The sequence below is a fragment of the Silurus aristotelis genome (genome assembly GCF_946808225.1).
Source record: "Silurus aristotelis genome assembly, chromosome: 26".
Taxonomy (NCBI): domain Eukaryota; kingdom Metazoa; phylum Chordata; class Actinopteri; order Siluriformes; family Siluridae; genus Silurus; species Silurus aristotelis.
In genome coordinates, this window is record NC_139599.1 from 9,182,616 (window position 1) to 9,202,736 (window position 20,121).

Here is a 20,121-nt window from a genome sequence, read left to right on the forward strand (position 1 = left end):
CCATTTTAACCTAGTCCACACACAAGAACTTCTGCTTGTCTGGTGAGATAGCTACTGGATTTATGATAAAATTTATAATTAATATAATAAAATTAAACTTAGATTCCTTCTTTATCACTGCCAGAGCACATGAACGTATTTGTGTGGTCCTCCCACATTTTGTGTGTATATTTGTTTTCAACTAACTGTCATTGGAATCTAAATCTCCGGAGAAAATGGCGCAAGCGTTACCTCCATAACTACAGTTATATCAGCACAGCCGCTCTGTTACTGTACACTAATCCTCGGTTTAATAAACAGCGTGTTGTTTTTGTTGCCACGCATGTTGTGATGCGGCAGATGGAGCCTGTTTGTTTAGGAGAAGTGATGACCAGCGGGGTCTCTTTTCAAATCTGCCCACATGCAGTTAAGAGGAATCAAAGCTCACAGCTCACACACAGGCTCCAGCATCAGTGTTCGTCACCATTACAGCATGCCCACCCCTGCAGCAGTACCTGTATCACTAAGCGTAAAGCATTGGACGCTAAATAAAAACACAAATCACTGGATACATTTCATAACCAAAACAGGCTTTAAATATAAGTGTATTGATTTAAATTAATCAAAAATGTTAATTAAAAATTGTAATTGAGTTGCAATACATAAATAGTTGAGGTAAAATGTCAAGAACATGGGCATTTCTCAAGGAATCAGAAACAGCTCACGGGGTCCTCTTGTGATATAATGCACAACCTAACAGTCACTGGTACCATTGGTATACCACATTTGGCTTCTTCTGCGTGCTCAATAGCACATATATCCAGAATGGAGTCGAGCTTTATTACTGTAATGCTATATTGGCTGAAAAGTGTTTGCGGTTGCCTAAACTCAGCTGATTATCATAATCTCTATTTCTTTCTGTTCTTTCTCTTCTAGAACTCCAAGAATGCTCTGGGACTTGTGGGTTTAAGGAATCTGGGAAACACTGTAAGTACTCCACATGAATGCATACATTAATGAATAGATTACTGTATAAATTACCACCCAAAGGTTAGCTTGGAAAATATTTACCACATTGATTATTAATGACATGGATTATTGATGACAACTGAATAAGTAGCTCACTCTTTCCACAGTGCTTCATGAACTCCATTCTGCAGTGTTTGAGTAACACACACGACCTGCGTGACTACTGTCTGCGCAACACACACCGTACTGACCTCAACAACAACTGCAGAACCAAGGCGGCTCTAATGGAGGGTATGTGCACATCCATATGTGTGACAATCACAGGCATCAGATAGGGATGGAAAATTCTACCAATTGGATTTTGATTCATAGTGAAATATATTTTCATTATTTGTCATCTTAAAATGCTGCTATGAATAGAAATCTAATTCTGAGAACCATAAAGATTTCTATAAATTCTTCACGTGTGTCTATTTTAATTTTTATTGCCTATTGTTTATCCGTTTCAAGTATTACAAAGTATTTAATTCTGTTTTATTTATATAGCACTTTGCACGCAGGTTTCGATTTGAATCTAGATCACATTCAAATCCGATTTGGATTTTTATAATATTCACATATGCATTTTTAGAGTTTGCCAAGCTCACTCAGACGCTGTGGACATCAGCAAGCAACGAAGCCATCAGTCCCTCTGACTTCAAGACTCAGATTCAGAAGTACGCTCCACGCTTCATGGGCTACAAGTAAGTCGCTGCTTTTCAGATCATGTCAGTGTGCTAATTACCCTTGCTATACTGTCTGTGTCATCAGTTAAATGATTTATGAACTAACTGAAATTAGTCTAACTGAGTAGATTGTGAGTAGAGTGATCTATATGATAGTACAAAGTGTTCAATTTCCCTGCTTCACCTTTCTCATATCTGTCTTTGTAACAGTCAGCAGGATGCTCAGGAGTTTCTACGCTTCCTCCTGGACGGGCTCCATAATGAAGTGAACCGAGGGTCACTGAAACCCCGAGCACCCATAGAGGACTTCGACCACCTCTCGTAAGCACACACTTATACAGTATTCTAACCTTCTCATTTTAAATAGTTCAAAATAGGGTACAGAGGGGTTTATGAAACAGAGATCCAGAAGCAGAGAATCTCCAGGATTTTTATTTGTGTTCAGTGGCTGGAATCACAGTCTGCTGTTTAATTGTTTAATGTTTAATTGAATAGTTATTGATTTGGCTGCTCAGTAGGATTGATGAAATCTGCAAACTCATAAATGTCTGAGTTTATAAATAGCTGGAGCCCTGTAGACCATCAATGTAAAACTCTTCTTGTAATAGTGTTCTAAACTAGTTACTCATTTGCTAGATAACAGACAAATCAAAAACTTGCATCACCTAAAATAAGTCATTTAGTGAGCCTGAACTTTATGCAGGACAGAACATTCAATAAAATTGTTCACTGAGAAACTTTCCTGTAGACATTGCAATAGTTGAGTGAAGGTTGGGTTTTAGTGAATAGTTATTAATAATAAGTAAATAATAATAGGAAGCCTTTTAGCAAAAGTACTCTGGAGGAATTGCAGAAATTAAAGACTTTAATGGCAAAGCAGTAATTGTGGCTGAACAGTAATTTTACCAGCTGTGTTATTTGTATTGAATGCAAATTTTGTGATTATAAATGGATTTATTGGTACTGAATGTAATCCTGAGATCACACTCTCACTCTATGTATGTGTGTACTCATCAGGGATGATGAGAAAGCCAAGAGAATGTGGAACAAGTACCTGGAGAGAGAAGACAGCAAAGTAGTGGGTGAGTGTGACTAATGGTGTGTGTGTGTGTGTGTGTGTGTGTGTGTGTGTGTGTGTGTGTGTGTGTGTGTGTGTGTGTGTAAATCTGTGTGTGTGCATATGTGTGTGTGTGTGTGTGTGTGTGTGTGTGTGTGTGTGTGTGTGTGTGTGTGTGTGTGTGTGTGTGTGTGTGTGTATGTTTGGATTGCTAAAGTATGCCTTGGTCTTTTCCCACAGATCTGTTTGTTGGCCAGCTGAAAAGTTCACTGACCTGCAGCGAGTGTGGCTTCTGCTCCACTGTATTCGATCCGTTTTGGGATCTGTCTTTACCTATTGCCAAGGTAAACACACTCAAGCACAGACACAAAAACACAGGTCAGAGTTAACTGTGTCAGAGAGTGTCTTAACTGAACTCTCTTTCCTCTGTAGAGCTCTGGAGAGGTGATGCTGATCGACTGCCTTCGACTTTTTACCAAGGAAGATGTACTGGATGGGAATGAGAAACCTGTAAGTGTTTGTAGTGTGTGTGTGTGTTTTACCCTAATAGTCTAAGTATTAATTTAGCATAATCATGCAATGTTAATGTTAATGTAGCATTTTATGTAAAGAACAGGCAGTTATTTGTGGCCCAGGACTAAATTAAAATATCCCTATGCTGTATGCAAGATTTAAGGATATTCTTCTCTTTTTGTTGTCTTAACCTGAACTTTCTCTCTGTCTTTTTCTCTCTCTAACAGACATGCCAACGGTGTAAAGCCAGGCGGAAATGCACAAAGAAATTTACCATTCAGAAATTCCCCAAAGTTCTGGTGCTTCGTATCCTTTCTGAAATCACTCTGCCACCAGTTCTGCACACAATTTAACATAAAACAATGGCGATTTTTTACACTAATTGAAAATAAGCTTAGGGTTACTGTGTATATACAGTATATCAATGCGTACATGTCTGTTGGTCCTTAACTCTCTGGCTATTCAGATTTAAAGCGATTCTCTGAAGCTCGCCTGAAAACCGCCAAACTCTCTACTTTCGTCAACTTTCCCATCAAAGAACTGGACCTGTGCGAGTTCGCTTCCGACAACAGCAGTATGTATAGCAACCAGTTATCCTTTTATACTTTTTATAAATGAATACGCAATTCTTTTTTTTTCCTGCAATGTTTCAGGATGCACAGTGAAGTGTATTTAATCTCGTTTCTCGTTCTTTTCTTTTCTTTCTATAGTGCATGCTGTGTATAACCTGTATGCAGTGTCAAATCACACAGGCACCACATTGGGTGGCCATTACACGGCTTACTGCCGCAACCCTTCCACAGGAGAGTGGTACTCATACAACGACTCCAGGTAACTCACCGAACGCACACAATGTTGCACATTTTATAGAATGATAAGAATAGTTTGGTAGGAGTTTCACATCTTTAGTGTCAGTTATTAGAGGCAAGTTGTGCTTGATTTACATATTCTCTCTCTCTTGATTTCAGAGTAAGCCCTATGTCCTCCAGCCAAGTGCGCAGCAGTGATGCATATGTGCTGTTCTACGAGCTTGCAAACTCCTCGCGTTTGTGATTCAGCCACATCTGTAACCTAACGAAGGATTCTGGAATCACTAAGGAGCTGGTTAAGAACCATAGCCTGGACTTGAGAATAAACCTCAGCAATGGCTGTGAGCCACAACCTGAGATTGTTTTTAAGATTTATGAACAAAGAATAGCGCACGAAGTGAACTATGTTTGAGGCTTGATGACTTGTTTACAAGCCCGAGACAATTTCAGACAGCCCTAAACAAGCTCCCAATATAAGGGCTTCATCATCCTGTATTCCACTGGATGTAGACTGCTGCTGCTAAAGGGATGAGGATGAAAACACTCCTTGAAAGAAAGCAACTGGAACACTACCTCTCACAATGAGCAGGACTTTGTGTTTGTGTGTGTGTGTGTGTGTGTGTGTGTGTGTGTGTGTGTGTGTGTGTGTGTGTGTGTGTGTGTGTGTGTGTGTGTGTGTGTGTAAAAAAACTATGCACTGTGTACATGGAGCTCTTTGTTTCTCAACAGTTAGTTATTATGATCGCATTGCGACTTTAATTTATTCTGACATTTTGATGTTTTTATTTTTGAGAGTCTGGATGTGAATATGGGTCATAACAGGAAAAATAAAATTTTCCAGTCTGTTCTTTTTTCTTTTTTTTCCTTTTACCCCAAATATAATTTGCCAATGTTTGGTACCTTTATTTTTGCACTTGAGCTAAAGAAAATCTCTCACCCAAAATCTTTCATAAATACATGCCCATATGTTTGCTTACACTTAAACTACACAGTCAAAAAGTGGTCTTATGTTTAATGTTTATTATTATTATTATTATTATTATTATTTCATGCTGTGTCTTAATTATTTGGACGATGATGAGGGTTTTAACTGGATGCAGTTCTGTGGTGTTTGTAAAATATATTTTTTTTGTGAGACATACATCACATGTTAGATGCTTTTGCTTTAAACTCCAGAAGCATGTAATATAATATATTTAGGATACACAGAAAGTTTTTTTATTATTATTCTTATTTTTTATATATATAATTTTATAAAACAGAGCAGATGAGGCGCCCCCTGGTGGAGCTCATCTTTGCAATGAAGGTTTTGTTTAATTTTATGACCACAGAAATTACTTTCACATGGAAAACAGCTTTTACAGCACATGGAGCCACCTGGTGTATCTGTGCACATTGTCTGTTGAGAGCGAGCATGTGTGGTGTGTGTGTGTGATACAGATGGTGTGATGTTTTATTTATGAAGTACATGTTATGAATGTATGTATGTGAGTAAGTGAGTCCTAATCATGTGACGAACACAGAAGGAGTCCTTCCTGTCAAGTACGTTATGGCTTTTTAAAAGCCAGATAGATGTAAATATGAATAAATTAACCAATATGACATAACGTGTATTGTTGGTCTCTTTTTTCTTTACTGTCAATGACTGTGGATCTTTCCAGAAGTCCCATTTTTATCATTATCTATAACCTAGGAACTATTAAACTATCCAAACTGTTTTTTATTAATCAATATATTTTGCTGAAAGATACTTTAACAAATGTTTCAGTGTAGAATGTTGTAGAAAGTTTTTTTAATGATACACACATGAATACATTTAGACATTACAGTAGCACAAAGATTTGCTAGACAAATATATATGTCAGAGTACCTTTAAAGGCACTTTTGAAATCTCTGGAGGTTTTATCAAGCATACTGTATATTGCATACTGGTAGTTACATACAGTGGCTATAAAAGGTCAACACACCCTTATAAAAAATTGTAAAGTTTTTAAATAAAAAGACAGAAGTAACAACAAAAATGTCCGACTTGTTACATGTGTAATGAGTTCTTCTAACAAACAAAAATCCATGGTGAAAGGGGCAATATTTAATAAATGGGAGCATTTTAAATAAAAAAACCCTACAACATTCTGATTGCATAAGTCTGCACATTCTTTTCTAATGGAGGCTCTATCTGTCCTCAGAGTAAACCAGTCACATTAAAAATTTGGACTTTATGTAAACGGAATTCACCTACAATCAATAAAATTTAATCTGATTGAAATGAAATAAAACTCAGCTATAGTTGCTGTAATATTTGCTTGAAAGGATGGGATAGTATTCTAGAAAGAGCCATGGGTCACAAAGAATTGCCAAATAAACTGCAAGACTTAAGTGTTGAAAGGTACCAATCAGGTGAGGGATATAAAAGAACATCGAAGGCATTGAATGCACCATGAAACACTGTCATAAACATCATCAAAAATTTTTAACATTTCACAGAGACATTTCAAAGATGAGGACGACCATCCAATGATGTTGAGAAAACTTCGACAATCAACCAAGACATGGCTTCAGAAAAGAATAATTAAAGTCCTGGAAGGGCTCAGCCAGATCCCAGACTTCAATCCCATCAAAATCCTGTGTAATGACCTCAAAAGGAGATCCCATAGCAATTGGAAGGAACCTAAAGTTGCTTCCACAAAGTATTCGTTGGGAGGGGTGTAAAAACTTATGCAATTAGAGTGTTGTAGTTGTTTTATTTTAAAGGCTCTCAATTGTTAAATATTTCTCTTTTTGTTTCTAGATTTGTTGGAAGATTGCATTAAACATGTAACACGTTTGACGTTTATGTTGTTGTTGTTTCTGTCTTTATATTTTGAAAACCGGCAATTTCATAAGGGTGCGTAGACTTTTTATATCCACTGCATGTGACTGTGATACCACAAGGGACATTAAACATTAGTAAAGCAGTCATTTGTTGAGTGAGAGTGGCATGTCTGTCAGTAACTCACCCAAATCAACACCATCATAGGCATTTATACACAGTGTGGCCAAAAGAATGCAGATATCAATGCATCTATACCTGAGTTAAGCAAACAGGTGCAAATCCAAATCCTTACACTGATTGAAATTGACTTCTCGACTTTTAATATATTCTATTTTGAAGCTTTCATTGCTTGTGTTTCTACATAAAAACAGAGTATATACAAAAAAGTTCTTATAAAAACAGGTCAAAGAATTTAAATCTAGATTAGCCCACAGCAATACAAAAGAGCATAATTACTTTTTAAGTGATGCAAGTTTTTTATCCAGTGACAATTGTGTATACAAATGTTTAATTGTGTACATTACTACTCTTTTTCACCAAATTTTTAAATCATCTATTATTAAGAGTACTGACCAGTAGAGGGCAAGCAAGTGTTAATTAGCTTTCTTTCGGCTTCTCCCGTTAGGTGTCGCCACAGCGGATCCTCCGCACGTTTTTGATTTGGCACATGTTTTTACGCTGGATGCCCTTCCGAACGCAACCCTCCCCAATTTATCCGGGCTTGGGACCGGCACTGAGAGTGGCTGGGGTTGGTTTCCTGACCGGGGAAGCAAGTGTTAATTAAAACCTGACAAATCACTGAGTAGCAATCTCTCCAAACGACCAACCTCAATTCATTTAGTTATCATTTTAAACGGTTTTCTTGATATTAACTAGTATTTTTTTATTGCTTAAAACAAACTTTGTGTATAATGGACCAAAAGCAAATAGAATTAAGAGAAAGTAAACACATAAAAAGAATACAAATCACTATCTAGCAATGCAACTAACATACGTCAGAGGGCGCACAAGTACAATTGCAAATATGTTAAATTAAAGAAACATAGCCTTTCTACGGTGGCCGAGAAGTGCAAAACACATTAACAAATACAAAAACACATTAACAAATCTGAAAACAAATTAACAAATTAGAAAACACTAACAAATTCAAAAACAAAATAACAAATCCAAAAACAAAATAACAAATCCAAAAACAAATTAACAAATTAGAAAACACTAACAAATCCAAAAACAAATTAACAAATCCGAAAACAAATTAACAAATCCGAAAACAAATTAACAAATCCGAAAACAAATCAACAAATTCAAAAACACATTAACAAATCCAAAAAACACAAAGACAAGCCAGACAAGTTGATTTGTTTTTGGATTTGTTAATTTGTTTTTGGATTTGTTAATTTGTTTTTGGATTTGTTAATGTGTTTTGCACTTCTCGGCCACCGTACCTTGAGTCAAAATACTATTTAAATTAACACCCAAATGCTTTAACAATCGTTTTGCATTTATAAGTTACATACAAAGTATTTTATATGTTTTTAATGAATAATAAACCTAAATAAAAAAAATAAAAAAAATAAAAACATCTAATATGGTTTAAAACAGTAAATTAATTCCATGATATAAGACATAAAACAGAGAAATGTCCTGCCTAAGAGTACGGATGTGATCTCAGCTGCACAACCAATGAAGAAATAATTTACAAATAATAAAAAAGTGTTTACACTTTGATAGTATATATATAGCACTTTGATTCCTCTCAACACTTTGATTCCTCTCAAGTCTGCTGCTTGTCTCAGCAATAAATACACCACTGCACTGTCAAGTCAAATGTTCAAACTGATGATGAACGAATGAATTGTTTAAAAATGCAATTCTGCTTCGTTTTTCTGAAATGGTTTAGTTACACTGAGCAGAAGATTGGTTTTACTTCAGGTCTTGAACAACAGATGTCTAAGCATATGCTTAAGCCTGAATAAATTAAATTAATCTTTAAATTCCTTGTTTGTAAGATAAATATAATCATCTTTTATATTTTACTGGAGTTTAAAAAGGGATGAGTACATACACGCCCTTTTGCAGGTAAATTTTTTTTTTTTTACTAACTCTAGCTTTATTACAGTGCAGTCAGTTCATTTAGACACACAGCACCAAGAATATACTATATAATATAATTTTGATATCAAGTTGTCTACAACAACCCTTTCTTTTGGCTTCCCCTATTAGTGGTCGCCACAGCGGATCATCGGTATTCGTGATCCGCATGTTCAATTTGGCACGTTTTGACACTGGATGCCCTTCCTAACGCAACCCTCCCGAACATAATACATTTCTGCCATTCAGATAACAGGGTGGCTAGCATTCTCAATGAACCTCTCAGTGAAAGTTCACACCCAATAACTTGTGTAACCTAGGAGCTCTTTTTTGAGATCACTGTTTGAATGAGAGCTGCGATGTGTGTGTGAGAAGTGTGAGCATACAGTATCCTGAATTACCACCATCTTGCTGACGGTACATAGGATGCAGTCAGAGATAAGGCTGCTTGCATACTTCTTAATAACACCCATGGGATTAGGGAAAGGACTGAGTAGGAATGCCTGACCTTTGTTTTAAGGCAATAAGGAAAGAAGGAAACAAACATTTGATAGATTTGCTAAAACAAAACTTTTCCCATGTACTATTCACATGGTAAACACCCTTAGCATACAAATGTAAAGTTGTGTTGAGGAATATTAATTCATCATCATTTAACTATTTTATTCTTATTTTACAGTGGATCCACAGCCTGTCTAAGGAACACTATGTGTACAGTGCAAGGCTGGAGAACTCACAATCGGTGAGCTATTAGCCATCACAGAGCACAATGCCCACACAAATTTCCTCACTCATTGACACTAGGGGAATTTAGCATAGCCAGTTCACCTATCTGTAGATATTGTGATTTGTGGCGAGAGTAGGGACCAGGTTGAGAAGAGCCGTAGGAGGTGGAGGTACGTGCTGGAGAGAAGGGGAATTAAAGTCAGTAGGAGTAAGACAGAGTATGTGTGTGAATGAGAGGGAGGGCAGTGGAGTAGTGTGGTTGCAGGAAGAAGAGGTGGAAAAGGTATTTACGTACCTGTGGTCAACAGTGCAAAGTAATGGAGAGTGTGTTAGAGAAGTGAAGAAAAGAGTGCAGGCAGGGTGGAGTGGGTGTAAAAGAGTGGCAGGAGTGATTTGTGATAGAAGGGTATCTGCAAGAGTGAAAGGGAAAGTTTATAGGACTGTGGTGAGACCTGCGATGTTGTATGGTTTAGAGACAGTGGAATTGACAGGAGGTGGAGCTGGAGGTAGCAGAGCTGAAGTTGAGATTTTGTAGAGGATGGACAGGATTAAAAAAGGAGTTTATTAGAGGGACAGCGCATGTAGGACGTTTTGGGGACAAATTGAGAGAGGCCCGATTGAGATGGTATATCGGTAGGAGAATGCTGAGGATAGAGCCGCCAGGAAGGAGGTAAAGAGGAAGACCAAAAAGGAGGTTCATGGATGTGATGAAGGAAGACATACAGTTGTTTTGAAAGAGGCAGATGTAGAGGACAGAATAGTATGAAGATGATCCGCTGTGGCACCCCTAATGGGATCAATGGGAAGAAGAAGAGAAGAAGAAGAAGAAGAAGAAGAAGAAGAAGAAGAAGAAGAAGAAGAAGAAGAAGGTCACCTATCTGTATGTATCTGGACAGTGAGAAAAAATTGGACATGGGGAAACATGATATCTCCACACAGACTGTAACCCAAACTTGACAGGATCAAACTGAGGAGCTCTGAGACAGAAACTATTTTTAGGTATTGTGATATAAAAATAGCTTGGGCCTAGTGGTTGGTTATTACATATGGTACATCATCTTCTTTATTTGAAATAAAGAAAAAAGTCACAAATATTTTTTATTTAGTTTATTAATCAGAATAGAATAAAAAAATGGTTTGTGAATAATCTTTTTAAGAGCAAAGAAGATATAAACTCTATCTCTATTTCTTGTTTGCTTTATATATTAAGGTTAAGGAACCATGTTTATTGATTTACACTCCTGTTCTAACTCACACCATTGTTATTGTCATTACATGAAACTCTAGTAACTGAATGCATACTCACTTAAACACACACACACGGACACACACACACACACACACACACACACACGCACACACGCACACACGCACACACGCACACACGCACACACGCACACACGCACACACACCCAGCAATCTTCTGTGGTTATCTTCTATGTTCCTCTTGTGCAAATTTACAATGTCCTGTTAAATTGGCGTATCATAAACTTGAAATAAAATTTGTTTCTGGCATTGATCAGTACAATAAAAATAAAATTTTAACATGAAGTAGGCACGGAAAATAAACAGTGATACTGGGAAATTACATAACATACAAACCATACAAACTTATTACAAATAAAATACATTTGTATGAAACCTATTATATGCAGGTCATGTCACAGAGCTTGTATAAGTTCATTAAAGTTCTGTGGAAGAACAGCTGGTCCACTGGCCTGTGCATGGTCCAGGTGGTGAAGATTATGATGAAGGTGAAGGTGTGAGGTTAGCCCAGTTTCCCACTGAACTTTAAACCTGCATATATCCCCCCACCTACAGAGAGACAGGGTTATTGTCTCTTAATGCTTACAGAACATCATCTACAATTTGATAATAAACATATAGTATATATACTTTCACCAGTATTCAATATATTTATACCCTGGTGTATATGTATATATATATATATATATATATATATATATATATATATATATGTATATATATATATATATATATATATATATATATATATATATATATATATATATATATATATATATATATACACATATACACCAGGGTATAAATATATTGAATACTGGTGAAAGTATATAATATATTATATATAAAATATATACTATATGTTTATGTGTACACACAATACAATTGTCTTATTACTAAATGTATTACTTTATATTATTGTATTTAATATTTAAATGAAATGCATATCATATGCAAAAAAAATGCAATTTAAATACATTGTTCTTTATTCAAACTGCATGTATACCCATGTATCTACATATTATGACTCATTTCTATTTCTCTCTCTCTTTCACCCTCTCTCTTTCTGTGTGTGTGTGTGTGTGTGTGTGTGTGTGTGTGTGTGTGTGTGTGTGTGTGTGTGTGTGTGGGTTCCATTTGTTTACCCAGCGCAGCCACACCAGCAATGGTGCCTACTGCTACTCCAGCTGCCTCGGCTGCAGTTAGACCCTCCTGTGATCCTTCAGTGGAGCCAGGGTCAGAGGTGACGGTCTGCTGTGACTCTGGCCCAGGATCAGCAGATGTTACTGTGGACTGTAATGTTACAGTGGAGGTTGGGCTTGTTGCAGGCTCAGTGCTAGTAGCCAGTGAATCATTTGATGATGTCCCCTCTGGTGTGGGCATTGAGATGGGTGGCATGGTAGAACTGTTTAAAGAAACTGCTCCAAGTAGTACTGTTTAAAGTAACAAACAAAAAATTGATGAAAGTTTTTGCTGTTTTACTTTACTACTTGATTTAAAAAAAAAATTATATATATATATATATATATATATATATATATATATATATATATATATATATATATATATATATATATATATATATATATATATATATTATTTTATTATTTTTTTTTTTTTTCATTGCATATCACAAAATTGTGATAAAAATACAACAAATAATATGCACACAGAGTGTTTGTTACCATCTTTTATGTGGTGTGTTGACAAAAATGTGGATTTTAGAGTTTGAGCTTTCTTTATTTGATTCTCATTTCAACAAAACTTACAATACTTGTAAAATAATATAAAAACATTTAATCAGTGGTGGACAGTACCAAAATATTGTGCTTCATTACGTTTTTTTTATTTTTCAAGTACTGTATATGTAACTTTGTGTATTTATATTCTGGGAAACTTTTACTGTGGATGCGTAAGTACATTCAAAAGCAGGTTGCAGTCTTACTCAGAGAAAGTGGCAGATGGTAACAAAGTAAATGTAATTTGTTACTGTACTTTTTGTGTATCTGTAAAATATTTTTATTTGGGGACTGTTACTTTAACGGCACTACATTTAAAAGTCAAATATAACTTTTTACTCAACTCCGTTTTGAGTAATCAGTCGTTTCTTTTTAATTATAACTGGATAAAAACTTAACTGGTCAAGCACACAGAAAGCTATTATTCAGGGTAGAGCGCACGCTCTGTTAGAACTTGTTTTGATTGCTGTTTGGTGGTATCTACTGCACAAAGATAAAGTTCAGTATCAGTTCAACAGCAAGTATAACATTTGATAGTAATAAATGATGGAAGAAACTCCTGACACTAACTTGCAATAACACCCAAGGCCTTATTTGCATTTTTTGTATTTTTTATTAATAGATTTTTTTTTCTTAAAAAACTAATTTGATTAAGCAAAAGTCTTGTGAAAAAATTATAATAGAACATTATAGCTATAATAATTTCATAGCCCTTTGAACACTTAAATACATTTGAAGGCAAATACTTTGTACTTTTACTCAAGTGAAATTATAAAGGGAACACATTTTACTGGAGTAATATTTTACCTAGTGTGTCTCTGTTTTAACTCAAGTACATGGTTTGTGTACGTCATCCACCACAAGTAGAAATGTGAATGAAACACTTTTACTTTTATTGGTGTAATATTTAAGCCTGAGATACACTTACCCAACTAAGGGAAAATTGTACTTTGTTGAATTCCCTTTGTCTGCAGTTATTTTAAGTCTACCAGCTTTTGTAAGCTTTGTTTATTAAATAAAAATTAATTATTGTTTGATAAACCATTTTAATAGCCTTAAACTGTACTCAATTATGGACATCTCACATATATAATATAGTTACACTCTTACCTGTTTCAAGCAGAATTACAACGATGTACCAGCTTCCAGACATAGCTCAGTGAGATGGGAAGTGCTAAAATTGAAATTTTTTGAAACAGGTATTCATAAATGACCAAACGAGTTAAGTATGATCATAATAAGTATGATGAGTATAAGTATGCATGGTTTATAACTGATGTTTCATCTCCTACATCTAAAGTTTGAATATATTAGGGTTTTTTTTAAGTCTAAATTCAGTAAAACCTAACAATATTTAACATAAATTGGCTTTAGAATAAAGCAAAACAAGTAAAATAACAAAACAACCTTTTGATCAGATGGAGACCTTCTCTGTTTCTTTCAGATCCGTTGTAGTGTGAAGAGTGTCCCCTTCTGCTTGTTAGTTTTATATCCACACAGTTCTTCCCAAACAGCCCACAATTGCAATCACCATAGCGACTAGCTGCATTGGCCAACTATAATTTAGACATGTCAGAAAGGCATTTATGATGGCTATATTTGTGTTTGTTTCCAAGCAGCCTCCTTATCAGTACAAAAATTATGATCATATTTTCGTGTGGATTTTAAGATGATTTAATTAGTTAAAACAGACAGGGGAAGTTACCATGGGATCAAAGCCTGGGGAATGGTTAAGGAAATGGTGAATTCCCATTGGATGTGATATTTATGGTTTAGGACATAAAGCAATCCAGTGTTATAGGGAATCAAATCTATTAGTAGAAACCTGAAGACAAAGAACCAACATTTGTCTCAAGGAACTTTTTTATTATTTAATATATTTGCATGTGTATGTTTTACAAGCATAAAAAGATTTTATGTTTAAAAATGATATTAATTTGAGGTTGTCTGTCTGTCTATCCATGTGTCTCTCCAAGATATGTATTAGAGTGGTATCTAAACAACCTAGTTGGTTACACATTTGTGGGATTTATATATATATATATATATATATATATATATATATATATATATATATATATATATATATATATATATATATATATATATATAAATTTTATTGTATTATAGCAGTAAAAATCATTACATTCTGTCATTTGATCAATACAATGTAGGCATTTCTCGTTGTTTTCACACAGAATAAAAAAATGTGCATGCAGATGTCCTCCACTGCTTATGTGAAACACTAAGACAAGCAGGAAGGCAGCGAATCTTCTGAGAAATATGGGTGTGAGGAACACAAGTAACTGCTTTTCTGCAAATGGTGCTGGTTTAGTAAAGTTTTGAAATTCTGAACATTTCTTTCTTAAGACATCTATAAGATGAAAGCTGAAAAAATGCCTAAAACATTTTTTAACATATCTTTATGCTTAAGAATACATATGTTTTTTCGTTCTCATTTTTCGGTAAAATGTCAAAAAACATACTTGTAAATATTAAATAGATATAGCAAATTATCAGATTAGACTGTTAGACTGCTATGGAGGCAATCTCCAACACCACCCTATCAGAAATGCAAAGAAGCAAACAATTTCCTGTCTCCATGAAGCATGTATGAAGGGCAGAAAGAGCTGAGCTTGTGTTGCATAACAAACTTTTCATACTGTGTCTTTGTAGTTCATTTAATAATAGACATGAATTTAACTGGGCAGGTGTCCATTTACTTTTGGTTATATAGTGTACAGTTTTTTGTACTATATATATATATATATATATATATATATATATATATATATATATATATATATATATATATATATATATATATATATATATATATAGATGATTGTCTTTTTGCATGACCCAAATTTAGAATGATGGACTTTTAAATTGTATAAGGCTGAGCCTATACTCAACCTCTTAAACCTTTTGGAAGCAAAAAAGGTGCACTTAGTTTATAACACATGGCTTTTCCATTTTGGTATTACTTATGTAAAATAAATAATGACACAGTGTAAACTGTCATGTTGTTGTTGTTCATAAAGATTGTAATTTCAGACCTGAAAGGACCCAATGATTTTTATTATATCCTGAATAATAAAACCATAGAATTAAAAAAAGTGTACTTTTGTTTCCCCTGAATTTACATACTGTATATTTTGTAATATATAACCAGCTCATGCAAATAATTCTGATGTTATACATTAAAAGATAAACTTATTTTGTGCTAAATAATTGGACTGGTAAGAAAAGAAGCGATACTCCTAGGCAAACTATATATTTTATATAATATTATAAAAACGTTTTTTTCTTTTAAACCTTTATGATTAACTGGTTTTCTCCAATGGAATTCATGCTTTTATATTACTGAATATCTATACAGTAGTGAAAAAGTGTTGGTTTCTTATTTTTTCTGCATGTTTGTGACACTTTAATGTTTCAGATCATCAAACTAATTTAAATATTACTAAAAGATAACACAATTGAACATAACATGCAATTTTTAGATGAAGGTTATTATTATTGAGGGAAAACAAAATCCTGTACTGTATATAAAAGTGTGAATACACTGCTAAAATCAATATTGCTAAAGTCTGGTCATCTTTTTTTTTTAGGTTACATGGGTTATGAATACATTAAATGTATTTATTATTGACATCTTTGTTATGTGTGTTATTGGTCACTATAGTGATTTTTTGGTTTTTGAGATAATTTGAACTGTTATCTGAAATAAGCTTGGCATCCCACTTCTAGACAAAACTGTAAATAGTTTTGTTGTTTTTTAACAAATACCTTATAATCTACTGTAGCACTTAATTTTATTAAGATATTAGACATATTTTTTAATCTGTAGACACTTGTTAATATGCCTATAAGTAGGTGTGCTTTTGTCATTATAGTAGTTGTAGTTTTTAATCATTCAACTGTATTTTTAAAGTTCAATTCAATTCAATTAATTTTTATTTGTATAGCGCTTTTAACAATGAACATTGTCTCAAAGCAGCTTTACACAGATAATGCGGTGATTAAAAATGAATATGTTCTTTATGAGTAAGTTTGTCCCTGATGAGCAAGCCGGTGGCGACTGTGGCAATGAAAAACTCCCCGAGATGGCATAAGAAAGAAACCTTGAGAGGAACCAGACTCAAGAGGGAACCCATCCTCATCTGGGTTACACCGAATGTCCATTTGTGGCAGATATACAATGTTGCGGGGTACAGTGATGATGATCAAAAGCGAAATGTATTCCTGAGTCAGTGTAGGAGACTGTTGACATCAACTACAGTCCAATCCATCCTCAAAGCTCCCGTTCTTACTCCGGAATTTCATGGAACCACCCAAGGCGTTGATGACAAACCTTCCCCAGCTGCACAGAATGGCCTCCAGTCAAAGAGAACACTATCCAGAGGCAGGCCTGGATGAAGTGGGAAGATCCACGGAGGGGAGAGGGGCAGGAACAGTGGTCACTGGAGCCTCAGGAGCATGTTTAACTGAGAGAGAGAGAGAGAGAGAGAGAGAGAGAGAGAGAGAGAGAGAGAGAGAGAGAGAGAGAGAGAGAGAGAGAAGAGGGTGACAGGAAGAGAAGGATATGGATTATTAAGTGTACCTATTGTTGCATGAGAGTTAAAGTCACTGTGCAGTTTGGACTCCGGCAAGACTCGCTATGGCAGCATAACTAAAAGGGAGAACCAGAAGGCAACACAGACATGAGGGATCTCTGGGATAAGAGACGACCCACCACACCACCATCAACAAACCTGAGTGAACGTGTGAATGTGAGGGGACGACAGCGTACAAATATCCCAGTTCACCAAACACTTTATATCCATGTTCCCTCCAGATCTGAGCCTTTACCTGAGAAAAAATCTACTGATTAAAGGCTTGACTGAATAAATATGTTTTCAACCTCGACTTAAACACTGAGACTGTGTCTGAGTCCCGAACACTGATAGGAAGGCTGTTCCATAACTGCGGGGCTTTATAAGAGAAAGATCTGCCCCCTGCTGTAATCTTCATTATTGGAGGAACCAACAGATAGCCTGCACCTTTTGATCTAAGTAGGCGTGGAGGATCATACTGGTACAGAAGTTCACTCAGATACGGTGGTGCGAGACCGTTAAGTGCTTTATACGTCAGTAGTAGAATTTTATAATCAATGCGAGATTTGATTGGGAGCCAGTGTAGACTGATTAATACAGGGGTGATGTGGTCATATTTCCTAGATCTAGTGTGGACTCTTGCTGCTGCATTCTGAACTAACTGAAGCTTATTTATGCACCTACTCGCACACCCAGACAGTAAAGCGTTACAGTAGTCTAATCTAGAAGTAACGAAAGCATGAACTAGTTTTTCTGCATCCTGTAACAACATCATATTTCTAATTTTAGCAATATTTCTAAGGTGAAAGAAGGCGATCCTGGTAATATTATTCACGTGAGTCTCAAAGGAAAGACTCGGGTCAATAATCACACCAAGGTCTTTGACAGCCGTACACGCTGAAACAGAAACACCATCCAGAGATGCTACGTAATCGGAAAGTTTGCTTCTAGCTGCATGTGGTCCTAGTAAAAGTACTTCCGTCTTATCTGAGTTTAGCAGAAGAAAGTTATCGAGCATCCACTGTCTAATGTCCTTTACACATTTTTCAACATTGTTAAGCTGATCTCTCTCATCTGGCTTTGCTGAAATATACAGCTGTGTATCATCAGCATAGCAATGGAATCTAATACCATGTTTATGAATAATTTCTCCAAGAGGCAGCATATATAAAGAGAAAAGCAGAGGGCCTAAGACAGATCCTTGAGGAACACCAAACTTTACCTCAGAGAGTGTGGAGAACTCACCATTTACATCAACAAACTGATAGCGATCAGTCAAATAAGACCTGAGCCAAGAGAGAGCTGTTCCCTTTATTCCAACAACGTTCTCAAGTCTAGCAAGTAGTATAGTGTGATCAATGGTGTCAAAAGCTGCACTAAGGTCGAGCAAAACAAGTAAGGAGACAAAACCCTGATCAGAGGCCAATAACAGGTCATTTACCACCTTAACTAGCGCCGTCTCTGTGCTATGATGAGGCCGAAATCCTGACTGATACATTTCAAAAATGTTATTCATAAGTAGGTGTGAGCATAACTGCTGTGCTACAACCTTTTCTAAAATTTTGGCTATGAAGGGGAGATTTGATATTGGTCTGTAGTTGGACAGCTGACATGGGTCAAGGTCAGGTTTCTTAATTAGGGGGTGGATAACTGCCAGTTTGAAGGATTTTGGTACAAAACCAGTGCTAATGGAAGAGTTTATTATTTTTAAAACAGGTTCAATTACCTCTGGAATTATCTGTTTAAAGAAACTTGTAGGCAAGGGATCGAGAATGCAGGTTGATGATTTTGATGAGGAAAATAATGAAATTAAGTCATTCTCGTGAATAGGAGTAAAACTTTGTAATTGATTGTCTGTTATAATTACACTGCTGTCTACAGGGTTACTTGTAAAATAATTTGGATTTATATTAACCGTCTGGATTTTTTGCCTGATGTTTTCAATTTTATTATTAAAAAAGTTCATGAAATCATTAGTACCTAATGATGGTGTGCATGTGAGTGCAGTGCTTTTATTCCCTGTTAATTTTGCTACCGTGCTAAATAGAAATCTAGGATTATGCTTGTTATTTTCTATGAGGGTGGAGAAATATGCTGATCTAGCAGCACTAAGAGATTTTCTATAAATTAGGAGGCTCTCCTTCCATGCTATTTGAAATACTGTTAATTTTGTTTGACGCCATTTACATTCTAATTTTCGAGTGGTCTGTTTTAAGGTGCGTGTATGATCATTATACCACTGTGCTAATTTTTTCTCCCTGATCATTTTGGTCTTAAGGGGAGCTACATCATCTAGGGTATAACGTAATGTTGATTCTAGGTGTTCAGTGGCCCAGTCGAGCTCTGCAGGGTCAGACGGAGATCTATCTAATATCGTAAAGTCATGCTAATTAAAATGATTAACTGATATGAACATTTATGATGATTAAACTAGTATGAATAGACATTTGGTGTCACCCTTCTGAGTCTCTCAAGGTTTCTTCCTAATAACTTCACATGGAGTCATCACTGTCTCGTTCATTTGAGATAAACTTATAGGCACTAACATAAATTTAATGATCTCTTTATCTTCGTAAAACTGCATTGGAAAATGTTCATTGTTAAAAGCTCAAAAACAGCGCAAATACAGCGAAAAGAAATACAAATAAAACTAAATTGATTTGATATTATTTCAAATGACTTCATTTAAATCAGTTTTATTTGTAAATCATACAATAAAAATTATCCCAAAGCAGCTTTACAGAGATATTCTAAAATGGTTATGAAGTGGAATGATTATGATTATGATTATGGAATGTATAATTTTAAGATTGTTCCATATAAGTTTATCATTAATA

At 35.4% G+C, this 20,121-nt stretch overlaps 2 protein-coding genes across 3 annotated transcripts in view; one reads left to right on the top strand and one right to left on the bottom strand.

Moving 5' to 3' along the window:
• usp2b (ubiquitin specific peptidase 2b) overlaps window positions 1-5,659 on the top strand; it is a 47,265-nt gene extending 41,606 nt beyond the window's left edge. For both annotated transcript variants that reach the window (XM_083531913.1, XM_083531914.1), the window contains 11 exons: window positions 916-966; window positions 1,116-1,239; window positions 1,580-1,691; window positions 1,884-1,994; window positions 2,691-2,755; window positions 2,971-3,074; window positions 3,163-3,240; window positions 3,471-3,549; window positions 3,710-3,817; window positions 3,954-4,074; window positions 4,212-5,659. In XM_083531913.1, the coding sequence (XP_083388039.1) occupies window positions 916-966; window positions 1,116-1,239; window positions 1,580-1,691; window positions 1,884-1,994; window positions 2,691-2,755; window positions 2,971-3,074; window positions 3,163-3,240; window positions 3,471-3,549; window positions 3,710-3,817; window positions 3,954-4,074; window positions 4,212-4,296 (1,038 nt within the window). In that variant the 3' untranslated portion in view covers window positions 4,297-5,659. The remainder of the gene's footprint in view (window positions 1-915; window positions 967-1,115; window positions 1,240-1,579; window positions 1,692-1,883; window positions 1,995-2,690; window positions 2,756-2,970; window positions 3,075-3,162; window positions 3,241-3,470; window positions 3,550-3,709; window positions 3,818-3,953; window positions 4,075-4,211) is intronic.
• A 5,497-nt stretch (window positions 5,660-11,156) lies between these two features.
• LOC310720694 (uncharacterized protein) lies at window positions 11,157-14,197 on the bottom strand. The gene is made up of 4 exons (XM_083531477.1): window positions 14,094-14,197; window positions 13,797-13,860; window positions 12,093-12,380; window positions 11,157-11,496 (listed from the first exon to the last, which is right to left on the bottom strand). The coding sequence occupies exons 2-4, from the start codon at window positions 13,837-13,839 to the stop codon at window positions 11,450-11,452; spliced, it is 378 nt and encodes a 125-aa protein (XP_083387603.1). The 5' UTR covers window positions 13,840-13,860; window positions 14,094-14,197; the 3' UTR covers window positions 11,157-11,449.
• Window positions 14,198-20,121: the final 5,924 nt, after the last annotated feature.

Bases quoted from the DNA above. Each gene is read 5' to 3' on its own strand.
- LOC310720694 (XM_083531477.1), bottom strand. From the start codon at position 13,839: ATGTCTGGAAGCTGGTACATCGTTGTAATTCTGCTTGAAACAG. The intron at 12,381-13,796 runs GTAAGAGTGTAA...TACTTTAAACAG, and splicing joins TGTAATTCTGCTTGAAACAG to TACTACTTGGAGCAGTTTCT. The intron at 11,497-12,092 runs GTAAACAAATGG...GTCTCTCTGTAG, and splicing joins TGCTGGTGTGGCTGCGCTGG to GTGGGGGGATATATGCAGGT.